The sequence below is a fragment of the Helicoverpa armigera genome, chromosome 1 (genome assembly GCF_030705265.1).
Source record: "Helicoverpa armigera isolate CAAS_96S chromosome 1, ASM3070526v1, whole genome shotgun sequence".
Classification (NCBI taxonomy): Eukaryota; Metazoa; Arthropoda; class Insecta; order Lepidoptera; family Noctuidae; genus Helicoverpa; species Helicoverpa armigera.
The window spans coordinates 1,027,925-1,047,782 of record NC_087120.1 but is presented as its reverse complement, the minus strand read 5'-3'; the positions used below and the strand labels follow the sequence as shown (position 1 = coordinate 1,047,782).

At 41.1% G+C, this 19,858-nt stretch overlaps 3 protein-coding genes and 1 long non-coding RNA gene across 5 annotated transcripts; 1 reads left to right on the top strand and 3 right to left on the bottom strand.

Moving 5' to 3' along the window:
* Positions 1-3: 3 nt before the first annotated feature.
* Positions 4-4,351, bottom strand: LOC110379399 (selenoprotein K). The gene is made up of 4 exons (XM_021339071.3): positions 4,185-4,351; positions 2,814-2,889; positions 2,137-2,214; positions 4-1,519 (listed from the first exon to the last, which is right to left on the bottom strand). Exons 1-4 carry the CDS (start codon positions 4,201-4,203, stop codon positions 1,426-1,428), a joined length of 267 nt encoding a protein of 88 aa, XP_021194746.1. The 5' UTR covers positions 4,204-4,351; the 3' UTR covers positions 4-1,425.
* A 194-nt stretch (positions 4,352-4,545) lies between these two features.
* Positions 4,546-5,596, top strand: LOC110379390 (rhythmically expressed gene 2 protein). The gene has a single exon (XM_049840798.2). It carries the CDS (start codon positions 4,716-4,718, stop codon positions 5,445-5,447), a length of 732 nt encoding a protein of 243 aa, XP_049696755.2. The 5' UTR covers positions 4,546-4,715; the 3' UTR covers positions 5,448-5,596.
* A 910-nt stretch (positions 5,597-6,506) lies between these two features.
* LOC135116741 (uncharacterized) lies at positions 6,507-8,582 on the bottom strand. Its single transcript, XR_010276399.1, has 2 exons — positions 8,223-8,582; positions 6,507-7,530 (listed from the first exon to the last, which is right to left on the bottom strand). It is a non-coding gene; the product is annotated as an uncharacterized LOC135116741 (long non-coding RNA).
* A 128-nt stretch (positions 8,583-8,710) lies between these two features.
* Positions 8,711-13,749, bottom strand: LOC110379262 (tudor domain-containing protein 5). Of its 2 annotated transcripts, none has more exons than XM_021338875.3 (8): positions 13,574-13,749; positions 12,443-12,557; positions 12,022-12,253; positions 11,224-11,411; positions 10,840-10,978; positions 10,530-10,754; positions 9,926-10,039; positions 8,711-9,824 (listed from the first exon to the last, which is right to left on the bottom strand). In XM_021338875.3, the coding sequence occupies exons 1-8, from the start codon at positions 13,665-13,667 to the stop codon at positions 9,354-9,356; spliced, it is 1,578 nt and encodes a 525-aa protein (XP_021194550.3). In that variant the 5' UTR covers positions 13,668-13,749; the 3' UTR covers positions 8,711-9,353. The 2 variants fall into 2 exon arrangements, with proteins under 2 accessions (XP_021194550.3, XP_049696664.2); XM_049840707.2 differs by lacking the exon at positions 13,574-13,749 and adding an exon at positions 12,861-12,991.
* Positions 13,750-19,858: the final 6,109 nt, after the last annotated feature.

Below are 19,858 nucleotides of genomic sequence, written 5' to 3'. Positions count from 1 at the left end.
AAATAGTTAATATTATTTATTTAGTTTTAAAACACCTGTGTGACGTTTTAAAATATAATTATAGAATAATAAAGTAAATGATCGTTAAAACTTTGTTTTAATTTACATTTCTGTACATGTGATTTTATGAACAATGCATGTAAGTATGAAAATCGAATACAAATTATTGCTTAGCAATGGCGTAAAAATATTAACACAACAAAAATATGGAAAGACCCGTTATTAGTGGTTTACTATTTAATATTTTATATAATTTGGAAAGAAAGATTCTGAGTAAAGCTAGTTAAAATAACTCCAAACTTCAAAATTAAAACAAAATTCATTATTTAAATGGTTAAAGAAATAAACGATATTTAGGAATCATTAAGAATATGAAATAATAAAACTACAAGCTAAGCAAATAACTGGAATATTACTAACTATGCGAGAACAGTAATTTGTTGAAAATATTTTCATTATTGACTATTTCCAAACCAAAATATAAACAAAGAATGTATCAAACTTAATGTTCAGATCTAAATAGCCTATCGACATATCGACAATGGCTTGGAACTTGAAAATCGCTCTCTCACTGTACATTTTTTAATGTAGAAAGTTCTTTTGTCCAAAAACTATAAAAACACTGCGATCTGTCATCAGTATGATCACTATCTGAGGAATATTTTCTATGCAAAAACTGTTAAAACGCCAAATACATTCCTCAGATTAAGACTATCTGGTGGCTGACAAATCGGCCCTTAATCTAATAAAGGGTGGTACAAAAAAGTCCTATTTTTTACTCTTTGAATACAAGAATGCTAATGGATAAATTGGTTTAAATTCGCTGTCCAATCCCACGTATCTTATCTTTTAATAATGTATTAATAAAATAACTGTTACATTTAGTTACACCAGTTAACTACAACGACAACCGAACCATTTTCAGTTGTCAAATCGGTGATTTGACCAATGGAGGGTGCTATAGTTAAATGGCGCAACTCACCCTTTGTGTGTAGTATTACTGTAATGCTCCAAAGAGTTCCTATGTTACCGGCCGAACCAGATTTCAGAACATCTAGTTATTGCTTAGCAAAACTAATTCTGCCTTCGCCAATTGATTAATAGAGCCAAATCTCGTTTGTCCTAAGCCTGTTAGGACGAACCAGTTTAGCCTAGGTCAAACTATATACACTGCTGCCTGATACAAACATGTATGGCCTTATATGAGGATCAACTAGATTGGCTTACACTGAACTGGTTTATCTTTTGTATTATGGTAAATCATCAAATGACCCCTCCCACCGGCATTGGCCACGGGTCTTTCCTGAAATCGGGTTTAGTCGGTAACACCTACATGGACAAGTTGTCAATCTATCATTATTTTATAACCTATACAAGCAATATTTAGTACAGTTAAAATGTCTTGGCATGTTTCGACAATGTTCTTTAGCCGCAGCCGCAGCCACCACAGGGCGGTGGAGACGGACCTGATCCTGAAGGTCCGAAGCCTCCAAACTTCCGAGATGGTGGTTTTGGTGGCCTGAAAGTGATAAAACGGGAGTAAGTATTTAGCCACCAAGAAATGGAACACTGGTGATGGTAAGCATAGATGTGGATCATCAAGCCCCTTTAACATCTCATGGTTGGGCACAGGGCTCCTCTTACAAAGAGATTGATGGAGCGTTAATCACCATAGTTGCTCAATGCGGGGTTGGTGATTTCAGACTTTATAGTCCAGGTTCAGTGTTCAGGTATCAGTCATCGGTATCCCAGTTATACTTAGAAAGTACATAAAATCTTAGACCTGTTAGAAAATTTGCATTAGTACTTTTCTGACTCGGAATCGAACACACACTCTCACTCGAGAGGTTGGTGCTTTACCCATTAGGTTACCACGACTACCAATGACGACAACTGTGTGGATTGACCAGATACGGTTTGTTAAGTAATATTAATAAAAATGATTTTAGTAAACTTCAGCCTCACGAACGGCCGTTCCCAATCTACCTATCCGTTGCTTTGCTTAATAGAGATAGATAGATATGTATTGTGCTAATGTCGAAATTCTATCTATAGTAAGCAAAGTAACAGTTGGATAGAATATTGGGATCGGCAGTAAAATAGTGCAGCAGGAAACACTTAAAATCTTATACATACCCACTGCCTGGTGGCCTGAAGTCTCTGACATACTTGTCCCCATGCTTGTTATAGTTTGGGTTGATTAGCGTTTGGCCCCTGGAAATTATAACAAAAAATGTTCATTCAACTTGTAAGAATTGTCATTATACAGTTCTACAAACCTGTGTTATGGTAGATAATTATGTACTTTCCACCCTTTATTACAATAATAATATATCATCTGCCTAGTCTTTTCCCCACTATGTTGAGATTGGCTTTTCCAGTCTAACCAGATGCACCTGAGTACCAGTGTTTTACATGGAACAACTAGCTATATTCTACCGGTAAGACTGGCTGTCAGAATTTTTACTTCTGATAGCCGGGACCCACAAATTATTTTATTTTCTCACATAAGGAGATCAGCCAACTACGCAGGACATATTATAGTGCACAAGCATTTGCGCAGACACAAGTGTATACAATACTCCTTCACATTCATAACCTTATGGGACGGTAATCCGATGCGACCGGAGAGATCACAAGCAGGACCGACATCTACGTGCTCTCTGATGCACGGGTGTATAATATCACCAACTTCCAGGCGATATCGACCCGGGAATCGAACCCGAGACCTCGTGCTCAGCGGCGGCGCTTGCGACAGTTAGACCAAAGAAGCAGATAGAAAGTTATTCTTACATCTTTAAGAAAATACTCACAGTAAATAAAAGAAGTTGACAATGCCCCAAAACCATCCAAATAAGCTGAAGGGGCTTTGCTCAACTACCGTACCATCTGAAAATGCACAAGATAGTGTATGTAGTGATGTCTGATCTTACACAAATGTTTTAAACAGAACCTTTACAAGATTTTAGGAAAAGTCTGACACAAGTGTATGGACCCAAAAAGAGGTGCCCAGGAACAGAACCAGCAAGAAACATAATAGAGGCACACTGAGATTCTATAAATGCAACATAAGGAAATGTGCAAACCTTGCACGCCTACATAATGGTTAGGCATATTTGGAGAGTTACAGGGATATGAGGAGAACAGAATGAATCAAGCTCACTAATAAAACACCTGTATGTATGTCCAACCACAATAAATGGGCTAATCCCAATATGGCATGGTAAATATACACACTGTTTCCTGTTTTATGCCGAGGTGTTCAATTTGACACTCAGCTATCCTGGTAGTGAACAGTTGCATCAACATGCCATGATTGGTATAGACTTGGGTGATTTAAGCTGTCTTGTCTTTTGATAGCATTCTGTAAATTAGGTTTTTGACCAATAACTGGCTTGGGGAAACTTCTTCCCATAACCAGAAGAAACATAACCCTTGTTCATTACAGATAGTGTAGATTCCTAACAGTGAAACAGTCATTTAATAAACCCATCTTACCCCATAAACCCAAAAACAGTGAAGATACCTATTCATTATACATTCTCTCCAACTGTTGCACTTACAAAACATTCAAAAGTATTTAAACAAAGCTAAAAGTTTTTACCAAGTAGAACCTTCTAGAAAACTAGATGGTTTCTTGAGGTTCCACTCACATCGAGCGGGAACTAGTGCCCATACTGGGATAGTATAATAACCTATGTTACTCGGGAAGAGTGTAGCTTTCCAACAGTGAGTTTCTTTTTACAAATCGGTCGACGAGTTTCTCCGAAAATTAGGGTAACTTTTTGGTACAAACAATTAACAAAGAAGGGTTTCAACTTTATTAAATTAGTAGTTAGATAAATTGGTCAGAGGGTCATCTTAGGGGCGAATGAATAGTGTTACGTTTTGTTTTTTTTCCGCTTCAATAATATCGAATTCAAGGTAAAGCAATTCATTGGTGTGTAAAGTATTTACTAAATAACAAGATCTCAACAAGTCTTAGTAGCGTCTATTGTATTAAAATTCGTCTAAAATAATGGTGTCATTAGGTTAAACGAAGATAAAGCAAAACTTCCTGTAGTTATTGCTCAACAATTAGATTTATTTACATGCTCTGACGTGGCCTACACACTTTCAGGATTCTAGAAATGTTAAGACATAACTTAACTACTTAGCTTAAAACATTTTTGTTAAATACTTACCTCCTTTAACGTACACCATGGTTTTAGAGTACAAACACAGTTTAAGCAATTTTTTTATAAGATTTCTGGATTTAATTTAATTTCACAATCAAACTGTTGACTGTATTGATAGGTATTGATATTGATAAATTCTTTCCACAGACTACTAAATTATTCTGTCAAATGTATGTAGGCCTGTGACACAGATTACCATATTAGTTACTTTCGCAGCACCAATGCTGCAATGGAATCTGAATGGAATGAGTAAATGAAAAAAATGAATGGAAAGTGGTGATTTTAATATTGAATTGTTGAAAAGGAACCCTATTTCTTTAAGATTTGGACATTTCATTGTTATCTTTAATATGAAAATAGGTTTACGTGAAATAACTCGCCCAAGCAGTAAAACATGTATAGCTGTCACATCTGTCATCTGTCTACCTTGGTTGGTTGGTAATCTAAGCAGTCACCTGTGATTCAAAACAAAACATTGGTGAAAAAAATGATTGTTTTTTAAATAAGAATAATAGTCTGAAAGAGAGCCGGTTTGAAATGAGTCTAAAAAATATAAAATTAGTTACATTTGACGTAACAAATACCCTTCTAAAGTTCAAGGTACCTGTATGGCAATACTACGCCAAGATAGCTCGTGATCACGGCTTCACGGGCACTGAAGAACATGTGAAGACCAACTTCAAGAAAATCTTCAAGCAAATGTCGGAACAGCATCCTAATTACGGAAGGAAGTCTATAGAATGGCAGGACTGGTGGTGCCGAGTAGTCAGCGCGACTCTCAGAGATCATCTGCCGAGCAATGCCAACTTAGACGTAATTGCTCACACTCTTATCAATGAATTCCGAACGGACAGATGTTGGCAGTGTGCCCAAGGAGGTGACAAACTAATCGACAACTTTAAGAAATTAGGAGCAACAGTTGGAGTTATATCGAATTTTGACCCTCGTCTCCATGATATACTGCAAAATGTGAGCTTAAGAAAACACTTTGATTTTATCATCACATCCTACGAAGTTGGGTATAGTAAGCCGGATGAGCAGATATTTAAAGGAGCGATTAGTAAATGCAACAAAGACATATCACCATCAGAGGCTCTGCATGTAGGTGATGACGTGGTGAAGGATTACGAAGGAGCGAGGGCTGCAGGATGGCACGCTATACTTGTGAACCCTAGTCCCGGTAAAGGGTCACTGCCTTCAGAAGAACATGTGTTCAAGAGCTTACAAGATTTGAGTAATGCTGTAGAGGACATGAAATTGAAATTATAATGGAATACAATGCCATATTTTGTTTTCTTTTAGTATAAGTAGACTATTGTGAAATAAAATCCTTATTTAATTTATGTGATAGCACAGAGTTATTATGTTATTAGCCTGTTTATTGTTGAATATCATTAAAACATTGTTATTGTTAAAAATGTGCTTTGTTTTAGTTTCAAGTCCTTGTATTTCTCTAGAAAACCTACTTGAGTTTACAAAACATGGTAATGTAGGTAAGATAGAAATCTGATGAATGTTGTTTCTTTCTTTTATGCTGTCATATATATTGTAAATTAATAACCTTACGGTTTCTCAGATATGTCAATATTCTAGCAAGATTGTAATGACTATCTACAGATATAGATGCTAGAAACCGATTAATTTATGCCGAACTTCAGGTGATACAACAGACATTTAACAACGAACTTAGACAAGAAATAGATGAATAATAATGATGATGCTGAATGCTAGACGTACAGATAGGTAAGCAGAGGGAGAGGATGAATTATATGCCTATTTAACTAGCTGTTTTCCCATGCTTTAGCCAGAGTTCCTCGGGAACTACTGCCCATACCTGGATAAAATGAACGAACAGCATATAAAAAAGTGCCTGCTATCTGCCAGAATAGGGACCTTAAGTTTTCCAGAGAAAACGTCAGAACAGACCCAGATTGTCTAGAAATACTTCTGATAACTGGTTCTGTTGAGGAGAAAAGGAGCAGAAAACGTGGCACGAGATGCACAGATACGAAGCCACCGGGGCCACCTTGCAGACAGCCATACAGCTGGCGCAGGGTTCAGTGGACCGGAGGAAGATGCCAGTCTCGTCCGTCACTCATGAAAATATCACCAAGGAAGGAATAATAGTAGGACTCGGGAATATTGTAGCTTTGCAACAGCCAAACAATTACTAATTGGCTTCCTGCCGTTCTCAATATTCTATCTACCTATATGTGGTTTGCTTATTTGTACCCAACAAACAATAAAAATCCTCTTTACTGTTATTAGTACAGATATGATGTGTGTGGTTAATAAACAAGGGTTTTATTTTATTTAAATAAAACAACGTTTTCGTCTACGATGCATGTAATCGGAAATTCTACATTACAATAAACTGACATCGACGAAATTAATATTCCAAAGCTTAATCACTACTTCCTACAAAAAAAATTACCTACACCTTATCACCTTTCTTAGAATTAAACTTTCCGATGTAAGGCCTATCCTCCGTTCGTTGTCGATGTTACTTCCACTAAATGAGCATTTGAAAGCGCCCTGTTCAACCACGTGTTGCTGAACGGACGCATATGAAACCAAGATGGTATCAGCATATTAAACAACTGACAACTATTCTCTAACCCACGACTAACCTTTACCACCCAATAGGTGTAAAGTACATGAAATGGAGTAACGTCTGCCGGCTTCACCCAGTCGTACAGATCAAATTTTTGCTCCTAGTCGATAAGGCAAGAAGACATCAGACGCAGGACCTCTTGCTGACCGGCAATGGTCTTGTTCTCATGTTTTCTCATCTAACCGGCTAAGGCCACTAAACCCTCAAAGACTTTTGTGTTGTCTCCCATTATAGTCTACGTGATGAGGGGTCCACGATGACTCTTGATGACAACCAAACGCCTTGGAAGTTGATCCCCTCGAAGGCTCATCAGGCAGCACCACACCACTGCTTGTACGTCACCTAATCTCCCTTCCTGAATAAAGTCAAACCTAAGCCGCGCCTAGCTATGAAGAACATCATCAAACTAAATGATAAGAAGCTCCTGCTTGACCTCGATGCTTCTCCTGACGATGGTGTTGAAACGGCTTGAGAGTTGAGACTGATAGGACTCCTAGTATCAGTCCCGGTAGAGGTTCCCGCGTACAAAAGTTGGAGTCCCCGAAACTTCAGATGCTGAATAATAATAAAATTCTTCAAGGGTTAGGTTTGACAATATCAGCGTGCCGTCGATGACTTAATTTTCAACGACGACAAATGGCGGGCGTGAGACCAAGTAGTAAAACTTGGCCCTCTTGCCATTTTCCTTCGACCTCTGCTTGTTCTTCTTGCGGCGCTTTGTGGCAGTCTTGGCACGCCCTGAAATCACGAAAAACATACTTTTAAGTTTGGTGATTGATTACGAGTCGGAGATATTATGCATGGGTCAGGCTTCTGCTTTACGGTCGTCAAGGAACAAGTAAAAAATGTAATAAGTAAATGACAGTAAAACCTTATTATATACCTAGAGACAGGTAGGTAGGTAGTCTAAACATAGACTCATCAATAAGGCACGGGGGAGGAAAGGGGTGAGAGGCGGAACCGGCCAGCTAATAAATCAATAAGTGCATGAAGGATGAGAGGGGGTGGCTCCACCTCTTCCCTGCACCCTGCACCCCGCTCTCCGAACGCATCGGTCACACCCTGCATCCCCGGGAATGACCTACATCTGTAGTTATATCGACCCTACCATACAATTCAAATACGCAAATCGAGTGTTCCAAAATCTGCTTCGAACACTTTTTTTTTTATACTTCATGTACAAAAATGGTACCTTGGTGCACTTAACACCACAAAGCATTCTCAACCAGTCAATCCAAGCTTATTACAAACTCACTCACAACTTTTTGCACAGCTAATCTTAGTACCGTCGCCGCGCCGTTGAGCAACAAGTCCCAAATACAAACAAACTGTTGCGCTTGGTTTGGTACACAGATCGTTAAGCCAAAGCATTGGATTACAGTCGCGTTATGTTTTGGCTCGCCTACAATGTTACGGCCTACGGTACGTACCTGGAGGGGCGTTGCACGGTGCAGTAGCCGTCATAGTGCACTTGTAAGAGATTCTGCTCCTGATGACAAGTCGGTTTAAGCACTAGGTACACACTACAGTACAGTAAAAGCGTTCAGGACCAAGTGAGCCGAACTAGAGCGCCATGGCGCTATCGCACAGGCGCCGACCAGGGATGAACAACTTTAGGCTCACTTTATTAGTTTTCATGTAGATAGGTATTAAGTTTAAACAGACAAGGAGTACGCAGAGCTGTGAAAAATTTCTATTTAAAATCTATTTTAAACCCTATATCCTAAATCATTTGTCTGTGCTCTCACGCAAGTCTTTATAATGAAACATAATTAAATAAATAATAGTAAAAAATACCATCTACTATACCATGTCCACTAAATTGAGTGGGATGAAACTGCCTTCGGAAATACAGGCGCTGCCTTGTTCAGCAGGCAGAGCTTTCATGATGACCGATGTTGGTTTAGAAATAAAAGAATTTATTGATTTTTTAGTTATTTATTTTATATTTTGCAAAATGAAGAAAACAAAATAAACATAAACCTTCTCGAAACATTTAAATTAACATAAACCTCCTTTTTTAGGGTTCCGTACCCAAAGGGTAAAACGGGACGCTATTGTTTTTGCTCCTCTGTCCATCCGTCCGTCCGTCTGTTACCATTATAAATAACTTTTTATTTCGAGGCAAATACTGAGTTACCGAAGCAGTCCTGGTACAGGACTGGAAAAAAACAGCTCTCAAACGATTTCAAACCCATGTTATTTGGAAAAAAGAAATAAAGTCTACAACCAGCTAAAACAAGGTTAACAACATAATGGCTGTCACTCCTCACCGATCCCCTCGAAATACGTATAGTACCTATAGAGAGTTGCTACCTAATTGCTACCAGAGCTACCATTAGTTACTACCCTAGTGGTTTTGAAGATATTCAGCATCTAAAGTGACAGCCATTCTGATATCAGGATGGCGGTCAGATGCTGAATATCTTCAAAACCATGAGGGTAGCAATTGGTAGCAACTAATGATAGCTGGTAGCGTTTGGGTAGCAACTCTGTATATGTATTTCGAGGGGTTCGGTGAGGAGTGACAGCGATTGTGACGTTAACGGTTGTTTGGTTCCCTACTTGGGGTGCATGGCGCGGCCCAGCGCGCCAGCCTTGTACCAGTGAGCGACTACCAGGTCCTCTCGGAGCAGCGAGTTATAGGTGTCGCGCTCCTCCAGAGTCAGTGCTGCTATATCCGACTCGACCGACGCGACCGACGCCGAGGAGCATAATGGCCTTTCCCCGAGCGGTGCCGACGAGTGCGACCGGGGCTCTTCGTCGAGGGATGACGACGACTTCGCACCCACCTCGAGCGCCGCCAGCAGCAGCTGACCCGGCGTGGATGGCTCTGACGCAGAGTCTCTGGTCAGGCCGGGTGCTTCGTCCCTGGTGGTCGTGGCGCGCTTGATGGGCGCAATGACGTGCTCGACATAGGCAGGGTGCTTTTCCAATGGGACACCGTTGTTCAGGTAAAACATTACGTCCTTCGGGCTGAGTGCGGCGCCGCTCTCGAGTGCCTCGAACGTCGGGATTAGGTGCGGCTCCGACTGTAAAACACAGAAACCTCAGCTCAGCACTACGAGAACGACTGAATATGTACATAAATATGTCTTCCTATAGTACATTGTAAGGCAAAGTCGACACTTACGGCCCGAACGCTGTCGTGCCGTGCGTCAGCGTGGCCGGTTTTGATTAGTGTGTCGGTGATTAGGAGGTCCTTCGGCGTAGACGTGTCTACTAACAGAGTCTCGATCACCTTCTCCTGCGAAACGACAAGTTCTGAGTGACGAACCCATCCATCAACTCGGAAACATAACAATAATAATACTAGGTACATGCCACAATAAGACGCCATGTATCATTTATTTTATTAAGTACTGGCTTCTAGCCAGCCTAGCTTGGTAGCCTATGTGTTGATCCAGGGTATCCACCTATCTACATATCAAATCTCAACCAAATCGGTCCAGCCATTTTTGCTTGAAAAATAACAAACATACATCCATACATTCTCACAAAATTTCACATTATAATATAAGTAGGAAGTATGATTACAATATTAGTAGGATTTTATTTTAGGTAAGTCGAGGACACCACTGAGGAGTTAGACGAAGACACTGAAAGTGCTGCACCCTGTAGCTCAGCGGTCAGAGCCTTACGGAGACTGTCATACATATTTTGGCCTATTAAACTGTCTGAATAATATTATATTTGTAAGTAGGTAGTTTTTTCTCGATTAATCGAGCAGTGGATACCTCGGTGTTGACTGAGAGGACGTTTGCGACGAGGTGCATGTTGGCCACGAGTTTGAGGAAGTGCGCGGAGGAAGCGAACGGCCAGCGGGTAGCGTCGGCGCAGGGACGCACGCAAGCCAGCCGCGCCCGCAGCGCCTGCGCCGGCAGCTGCGCCCACTCGCGCTTCAGCGGCCGCAGCTCGCGGCGCGGCAGCGACTCCACCGTGCCGTAGTCCACGTACCGCACCTGAGAGCGACATTCAGAGAGCGACATTACTCTGCAGCAATAGCAAAATAATAAATGATCGCCCATAGATTGGCGTGGTAGTTACCTTAACAGTGTCGCTGTCGTTGAGCTGGACGATGACCGCGCGGTGCCAACGACCGTCGTATGGCGCGCTGCAGTAGTGCCCCACGCGCATGGCGCCGGCCTCCAGGAAGCGTGAGCGACCCTCATCGTCGTAGTAGCGCCTGTAAATTCATTTTCTTTTTAAATAGGTAACCAATAATTCCTATATGGGACAAAGTATAGTTTTCGGCGTTATGTGTTATATATATATAGCTGGACCCAAATGCGAGTGGACCGTTTTCATATGAAGAAAGAATTTTAGAAAGAACATCTGAATTGAGAACCTCCTTCTTTTTGGGAAGTCGGTTCAAAACAACAGGTTTTTTGATAAGGTGGTGTTAGTTTGTAATATAATGTAGGTACTGACGTCATTTCATTCATGATGTTCTCCAAGGTAATGTGGTACTCGTCGCCGAGCCGCATTAACCAGAAGTGCGAGGGAGAGTACACCTCTGTCACTCTGATCTCCACCATGTCGGCGGGCTGTATGTCCCGCAGTGACGACTCCGGGATGACTTCCATCGGCTGCATGCAGTCCTCGGGGAACACCTCGTCCTGCACACATCCATATAAAGTGAGCTCTCAGCTATATATACATGTAGTTACGAGTGTGTAAGTATGTACGGGTGCATCCATATCTGGCGAATGTGCCGCGATGCGCAGCTCGCGAGCGCAGTTTGCAAGCTGCGAGCGACCAAGTCGCGGCAATGGTTTGCAATGGCAATGCGGAAAGGTGTGGCCGCATCCTCATTTTTAACTGTTAGGTACTGTTGCAGTCTTTTTATCGTCCCACTGCTGGGCACAGGCCTCCTCTCCTACAGAGAAGGATTGAGCATTAATCACCACGCTCTGTATTGCGCTGTATTTTTAAGATTTATTATTATTTTATATAAAATGTACCTACCTGTGTGACACTAATCGTCTGAAACACAGAACTACCCAGTTTATGCAAATTACCTCTATTTATATTTATTATGTGTTTTTATATTCAATGATAGCTGCTCAGTAATTAATAAAGGAAATGTAAACAATATTCTTAGATTATAATGTTATACATAGTTAGTGGTACATAATATTCTAATAGGGTACTCCTAGCTATAAGTCACTGATACCTGCCAAACATTGTGGAAAGAAATAAACAAAGAATATGCATTGTTATTCTTACATAGATGATGTCAGGCAGCGCGTCCTTGGCTGTGAGTGGCGTGCTGGCGCTCACGGGGCGAGGACTGGGCACCGGTACGGGAGGGTACTGGGGCTCGGCGCCGCGCAGGTGCACGAACCATGAGCCGTCTTCAAGACACGTGACGACCACGTGCTCGTCCAATTGACAGAGCAGACTTAACAGGCTCAGATGCCCACTCGCAAGAAAATTCATGTTGCGTTTGAAACGCTTCCTTTAAAATAAAATATTAATGAACTGTGGATCCTTGGTCATCAACTTGTCAGTCAATGTTCTTTACACATATACTGAAAACAAAGGTAGGCACTGAATCCATCACATACTGAACCACGGAGGACAAAATAACTAGTATTGATTGAGCTAGCATCATATCAAGGTCTATATTGTATAGCAAAGCACTCACCTATAGAGCTGCATTAGGTCAAGCATCCACACTCCCCCTGGATTTGCCCTGATCAGATCCGTCACTTGTGCCTTGAGCCTCTGACTACGCTTAGCGCGTCTTATGGCGCGTGTTCCTGGACAAAGGCATGTAATTAAGAAAGAAAGAAAGAAAAACGGTTCATTCATCACAAAAATGACGCAAGAAACAACAAATAAATAAGGAAACAAAAATAAGGACCGCGGGCTCAATTTTGATGACCGAGCAAGCTCAGGATTCTAAAATTGATAGCGAGGGAATCAAAAGAGCACAAGGTGAAAAATCTTTGCACTCGAGTGCAACACGTAACTTTTCATCCCACCTCATCGAGGAAATTACCTACTAAATGCATAAAAACAAAATGGCGCGCACATATGAGTATCAAATTAAAAAGCAGTACCTATTAAAGTTTATTTATTTGAAAACTCAGTTTAAAAATGAAACGAGGTTAAAAATGTATGTAAAAACAATAATAACAATTACTTAATCAATTGAATAATTATTTTAAGCAGTATTTCATTTGTTTAATATGTATTTGTTTGAAAAGTCTTATCAATTGTCACTTATTATTGCACATGATGTTCTAAATTCAAATCACTTTGCCGCTCTAGAGGATAAAAACGGGTTTTACGCTCAGATATCAAAGGTTAAAACTATTCTTTCCGAGATGGTGGGATGAAAAGTTCATTTATTTGAAAACTCTGTTTAAAAATGAAACGAGGTTAAAAATCTATTTAAAAACAATAATAAAAAATAGGTACTTAATTAATTGAACAATTATTATTTTTAGCAGTATTTTATTTGTTTAATAATATGTATTTGGTCGAAACGTCTTATCAAGATTTTCACAAATGGAGTATTGCACACGATGTTCTAAATTCAAATCACTTTTCCGCTCTACAGGATAAAAATGGCTTTTGCACTCGGATATCAAAGGGTAAAACTACTCTTTCCGAGATGTGGGATGAAAATAATATATAATAGTAATAAACAGAAACAAATGAAATAATAAAAAAACAAAAAACAATGAATGTTATAACAAATCATAACCATGAATATTATCGCATTGCAAGTTCCCTATTTCCATGAATAACTACACTACTTTCAACTTACTCGGTGAATCTTTTGTTTCAGTTGGCTGCGAACATAGATAATACACTATATATATAGGCTGCGAAGCCTCTCCTTCATTAGTAGTAGAAGACATTGGTCACAACACAATGGTCACTTTACGCACTAGAACTTTACAACCGTTCGCTACTAACTCACAGCAAAAATGGCCGAGACAATGCCGTCACCAGAATATGTATTTAAAAGTATCAATTGTTAATTATTTTGAGGGTAGTAGTATAATAAAATTTTTCATACATACCTGCTTTGCGCTCATTTTATTATTCAACGCCGTCATTATAACAAATGTCAATGTGCAAATGTATGTACCTATATCTATACTAATACTATAAAGAGGAAAACTTTGTTTGTTTGAAATCGATAAACTGAAAAACTAATGGACCGATTTTAAAAATTCTTTCACCATTAGAAAGCTGCATTGTGTGCTGGCTAGGCAAATTAGACTATATTTTTAACCGACTAATTCGACCGTTTTTTTTGTATGTTTGTTACGCGATTACTCCGCCATTTATCTATCGATTTTGATGATTCTTTTTTTGGTTTGATAGGGTATACTTCCGAGGTGATCCGATTGTCATTAGGTCATTATCTAATGATGGAAACCCTGAGAAATCGAGGGCAAATTTCGAAAGTTGTAAGCTTACGTAGGGTAAAAACTTGACACTCAGGTGTATGCCTGGTAGTGGTATTCAACAGTGAAGGTTTGGAGCTGACCTGATGATGGAGACCCGAGAAGGTTGAGGGAACTCGACAACTGAATATGTAAACTACCTCGTGTTTGGACTTATATTATTCGTATTGACGAGACCTTTGCAACAGTGAAGCCTTGGACATGACCTGATGATAGAGTACCGAGAAGATCGAGGGAACTCGACAACTGACATTGTAAACTGCCTCGTGTTTGGGCTCATATTATTCGTATGGACGAGAACTTTCCAGTTATGAGGACAGTGACAACTACTCGTATCAGTGTTTTGGAAGTCGGTTTAGTTTTTTGATATCCCAGTACGGTACGGTTTTTCGATGCATATTAGTGAGGTCAACACACGGTAGAAATGAGAGTTTCAATACGGTACGCATCTTGGGGTCTGATGATGGAGCCAGAAGCTATTGACTCGTACTTAGCAACCCCTTAATATGCACCACTTGTGTTTGGATCGCCATTCGCATCAAGTAGGACTTTGACATTATATGATATTCAGGGTATGATGATGGAATCTGGTAATTCTGGTAATGGTAATGGTACTTGGTAATTCCTCAATAAATTGATTTTTTCTTTGGATTTGTTGGTTTCCAACTAATATACGAAACAAAAAAATATGTATTAGTTTAGATTACCTATTCTTCTACTTACTTACTTCAGTATAAGTCAAACATACCTAATAATTATTACATTTTCGTACTGCCAACTATTAGAGTTACTATTATTTTTTTTCCATTGAATACAAATGTTCCAAATGTTTAGTACGTCTGCCTTAGCAGCTACGTCCAGGCCCAGACAACTAAAATCAATACTCAGCTCTCTAGAATGACCTAATTGGAGCCTGACGGGGTTGCAAATGTAAAATAACACAATCGTTGTAAAATTAAAATTACCTTAAACCTGTTACTATATATTTTTTTCCCTTCGAAATAATTTGTTAGAATTTGAACATTGTAATTCATTTATAAATATTTACTGTGACATCATTGCGGAGGTATGGAAGTGTGACAGCCAAGTTCGGAAAACATTCAATGAATTAAATAAACTCTTTGGCAATAAATGATATGATATGAAAAAAAAAACGGTCACCTATGTATATGAACTCTTGGTTATAACGAATTTATTAATGTTTCAATAGCTTTTAATGACTGGAGTATGTTACTGGCATTAAAAGGGTTAGCCAAGCATGTAATTTGAATTTTTGAGAATGGCTAAGAAACTGGTTGAACCTTGTCCTGGACTAGTTCCTGATAGAAAGTTTGTCGGCATTTCGTAAAGATTTTTACGTTTTTAAAGTAGAATGGTTTGGACTAAAATACCGCAACTCTGAACATTGCCATCCATCATCAGAATATACACCAATTAGAAAAGGTAAACATTTTATGAAATACGCATAGTTTTTCAAAAATATTATGGTGTAACAGAAAGGTACATTAACCATTTATTAAAACTATATTATCAGTTTTCTGACAATCACGATAAAATCTTTCCAAAAAGCCGACGCACTTTTTACGAGGAATTAGTCCAGAACAAGGTTTGACCAGTTTCTTTGCAATTCTCCAAAATTCACATTTGGAATACACTCTCATGCATGCTTGGCTAAACCCTTTGATGCTAGTAATATAGTAATACACACAAACCTCCTTAAAACCAAGATTTCTCAAAGGTGCCCCACTTTTTTTGCTAAAGAGTGTATTTTAACTTGCATCGAAGGTGGTGTTATCGCTAAAATTCCTTTTCAGTATTTTTTTCTATAGTTGTATGAATTTTCAAAACTTGCACCTCTAATGACATAGTACAATGCAATCAAATAGGCATACATTACTTAACATAATCTAAAGTCCATCTGACCACCTCGCAAAATCGCTCATATAATAAATGTGAAAAAAAAAATGAAGTTTGAGTATTGTGCAACGGACTTGGCTTGCACTTGCGAGACTAACAGAGGCTGCCACGCCTGAAGTGAAAGAATCCTGTGTGCAGTACGCATGCGCGAGCCCAGATGACCTGCCCTAGCTCGGGAGCTCTGCCCCGTGCAACCCTCGCACCGCGCCCGGTCCTTGCAGCGTTCCTTTGTTTCAGTCTGCTTGGGGCACCGTGCGGAGTGGTCACGTCAGAGTGCAACTCCAATTTTAGATTTTTCTTGCATCTTTTACTTGATTTTTAGCACTTCTACATAACGGGGCTGTGCTTTTACGGGGCATTTTGTGGCAGTTTTCAAGAAAAATCGAACCTTCCTGGGTGCAGCTTCGGAAATATCAGGTATGTCTTTGTCTTGCACTCTCTCGCTTTGAATTTGGTTCGTGTTTTTCTAATTCATTATACATTTTTGAGGTTTCCTTCTTTAACAGACGTTTTAAGGCATATGCCTCTGAAGTAGATGATAGTTCTAATACTGCATCTTTGTTTCACAGCGTGCTCGATGGGCGTGGCCATTGCTGCCTGCACTTCGAGGGTTCCAGCCAACTCCTGTCATCATAGGTGACACGAGAGCAGCTAGCAGGTAAGTCTTATTTCCAGCATTCATCGGGTGGGAGTCTCTTGCTGATCAACATAACATCTTGGGTATGTACATCTCTCTAGCTAGCATCACCAGTTCATCGACAAGACCTACTTCTACAGTAAGTGTTTCTGCTATGCCCGCGGCTTTAACCGGTTGTCTATTGTCTCGCATCTTGAGCTAGCGATTCTTTGTTCTCTTAGCTGAGCTGAGCGCTGGAGCGTTCTACTTAATATGTAACATGACTTGAAACTGCAGGTCACAATCATCACGTATGATGATTGAACCACCTAATCAATAAGTTTACCCTGACTCGATTATTGATCCTCATCCCTCTCACCCCCTTCCTTGCCCCTCTCTCCACCTCACACCCTTTGCTTTCTTCTCTACCCCTCTCGCCTTTTCCTCTCCTTCCCCCCCCCTTCTCCACCTTCGATCCACCTTTCCTTCCATTCCCTTCCTTCCTTTCCACCTCTTTCCTCCTTCCTTCCCCTTCTTCCTCTTCCACCTCTTCTTCTTCCATTCTTCTTTGATCCACCATTTTATTCTTATTTCCATTTTCCTTGATCCTCCATTCCTTCTCTTCTCCACTTTCTTTCATCTTCACCTCCTTTATCTCTTGTCCCCCCCTCTGTATCTCTCTTTCCTCCTTCTTTCCCCCTCCCATTGTCTCCTTACTTCCCCCCCCTCCGCTCTTAGACTATCTTCCCTCCTCACCCTGTGTGCAGTACGCATGCGCGAGCCCGGATGACCTGCTCTAGCTCGGGAGCTCTGCCCCGTGCAACCCTCGCACCGCGCCCGGTCCTTGCAGCGTTCCTTTGTTTCAGTCTGCTTGGGGCACCGTGCGGAGTGGTCACATCAGAGTGCAACTCCAATTTTTGATTTTTCTGGCATCTTTTACTTGATTTTTAATACTTCTACATAACGGGGCTGTGCTTTTAAGGGGCATTTTGTGGCAGTTTTCAAGAAAAATCGAACCTTCCTGGGTGCAGCTTCGGAAATATCAGGTATGTCTTTGTCTTGCACTCTCTCGCTTTGAATTTGGTTCGTGTTTTTCTAATTCATTATTCATTTTTGAGGTTTCCTTCTTTAACAGACGTTTTAAGGCATATGCCTCTGAAGTATATGATAGTTCTAATACTGCATCTTTGTTTCACAGCGTGCTCGATGGGCGTGGCCATTGCTGCCTGCACTTCGAGGGTTCCAGCGAACTCCTGGCATCATAGGTGACACGAGAGCAGCTAGCAGGTAAGTCTTATTTCCAGCATTCATCGGGTGGGAGTCTCATGCAGATCAACATAACATCTTGGGTATGTACATCTCTCTAGCTAGCATCACCAGTTCATCGACAAGACCTACTTCTACAGTAAGTGTTTCTGCTATGCCCGCGGCTTTAACCGGTTGTCTATTGCCCCGCATCTTGAGCTAGCGATTCTTTGTTCTCTTAGCTGAGCTGAGCGCTGAGCGTTCTACTTAATGTGTAACATGACTTGAAACTGCAGGTCACAATCATCACGTATGATGATTGAACCGCCTAATCAATAAAACCCCGTCTTGATTATCCCCTTTCAATCCTCATCCCTCTTTACCCCTCCCTCGCCCTTTGCCTACCTCTCTCCACCCCTGCCACACCCTTTGCTGACCTCTCCACCCCTCCCTCGCCTTTTGCCGACCTCTTAAACCATGCCACCACTTTCCTTCCTCCATCTTTCCATTCCGATCTTTTTTCCACCTCCTTCCTTCTTCCATCTTCCTCTTCTTCCATTTTCTTTTTATTCCATTTGATCCATTTTCTTTCCTTTTCCTCCTCCCTTTCTTTCACTATTTAGCTTTCTCCTCACTTTATCTTTCAACTCCCCCTTTATCTCTTGTATCTCTCTCCTCTATATTGTACTCTCTTTCCTCCTCAACCCCTCCTTCCCCTCTCCCATTGTCTCCTTACCTCCCTCCCCGCCCTCCGCTCTTAGACTATCTTCCTCCTCACCCTGTGTGCAGTACGCATGCGCGAGCCCGGATGACCTGCCCTAGCTCGGGAGCTCTGCCCCGTGCAACCCTCGCACCGCGCCCGGTCCTTGCAGCGTTCCTTTGTTTCAGTCTGCTTGGGACACCGTGCGGAGTGGTCACGTCAGAGTGCAACTCCAATTTTAGATTTTTCTTAAATCTTTTACTTGATTTTTAACACTTCTACATAACGGGGCTTTTAAGGGGCATTTTGTGGCATTTTCAAGAAACATCGATCCTTCCTGGGTGCAGCTTCGGAAATATCAGGTATGTCTTTGTCTTGCACTCTCTCACTTTGAATTTGGTTCGTGTTTTGTCTTCTCTTGCTGATCAACTTAACATCTTGGGTATGTAGATCTCTTTACCTAGCATCATCACTTTACCGACAAGACCTACTGCTACAGTAAGTATTTCTGCTATGCCTATTTGATTTTCTATTCCTGCATCTTGGCTGGCTATGAGCTTCTTAATGGTCCACTTCCATGTCCATCACTACAATGATTGAACTTAATTTGATTCCCCTCCATCCTCCCTCACCCCATGCTGACCTTTCCCCTCCCCCCTGCCACCCTTTGCCCTCTCCACCCCTGCACCCTTCCTTCCACCTTCCACCTCCGCCATTCCTTCCTTCCACCCTTTTTCCGACTTCCTTTCCTCTTCTATTTCCTTTCTTCTTTTCATTTCCTCCCTTCCTTCCCTCTTTTCATTCCTCCTTCATTCTTTATCTCGTTTTCCTTCCTCCTCCCTTTCTGTCCTTACCACTTTCACTATTGATCCCACTTTCTCTTTTACCCCCCTTTATCCCCCCTTATTCTCTCCTCCTCAACCCCTCCTTCACCTCTCCCATTGTCTCCTTACCTCCCCCCCGCCCTCCGCTCCTCCTCACCCTGTGTGCAGTACGCATGCGCGAGCCCGGATGACCTGCCCTAGCTCGGGAGCCCTGCCCCGTGCAACCCTCGCACCGCGCCCGGTCCTTGCAGCGTTGCTTTGTTTCAGTCTGCTCGGGGCACCGTGCGGAGTGGTCACGTCAGAGTGCAACTCCAATTTTAGATATTTCTTAAAT

What these genes read in the sequence shown, in the direction of transcription:
- LOC110379399 (XM_021339071.3), bottom strand. An exon ending in GTCAACTTCTTTTATTTACT is followed by an intron (nt 2,215 to 2,813) that starts GTGAGTATTTTC and finishes TATAATTTCCAG; the next exon opens with GGGCCAAACGCTAATCAACC. An exon ending in TTCAGGCCACCAGGCAGTGG is followed by an intron (nt 1,520 to 2,136) that starts GTATGTATAAGA and finishes TATCACTTTCAG; the next exon opens with GCCACCAAAACCACCATCTC.
- LOC110379390 (XM_049840798.2), top strand. Translation starts at nt 4,716, where the DNA reads ATGAGTCTAAAAAATATAAAATTAGTTACATTTGACGTAACAAATACC.
- LOC110379262 (XM_021338875.3), bottom strand. Translation starts at nt 13,667, where the DNA reads ATGTCTTCTACTACTAATGAAGGAGAGGCTTCGCAGCCTATATATATA. An exon ending in CGCTGCCTGACATCATCTAT is followed by an intron (nt 11,412 to 12,021) that starts GTAAGAATAACA and finishes GGATGTGTGCAG; the next exon opens with GACGAGGTGTTCCCCGAGGA. An exon ending in AACATCATGAATGAAATGAC is followed by an intron (nt 10,979 to 11,223) that starts GTCAGTACCTAC and finishes ATGAATTTACAG; the next exon opens with GCGCTACTACGACGATGAGG.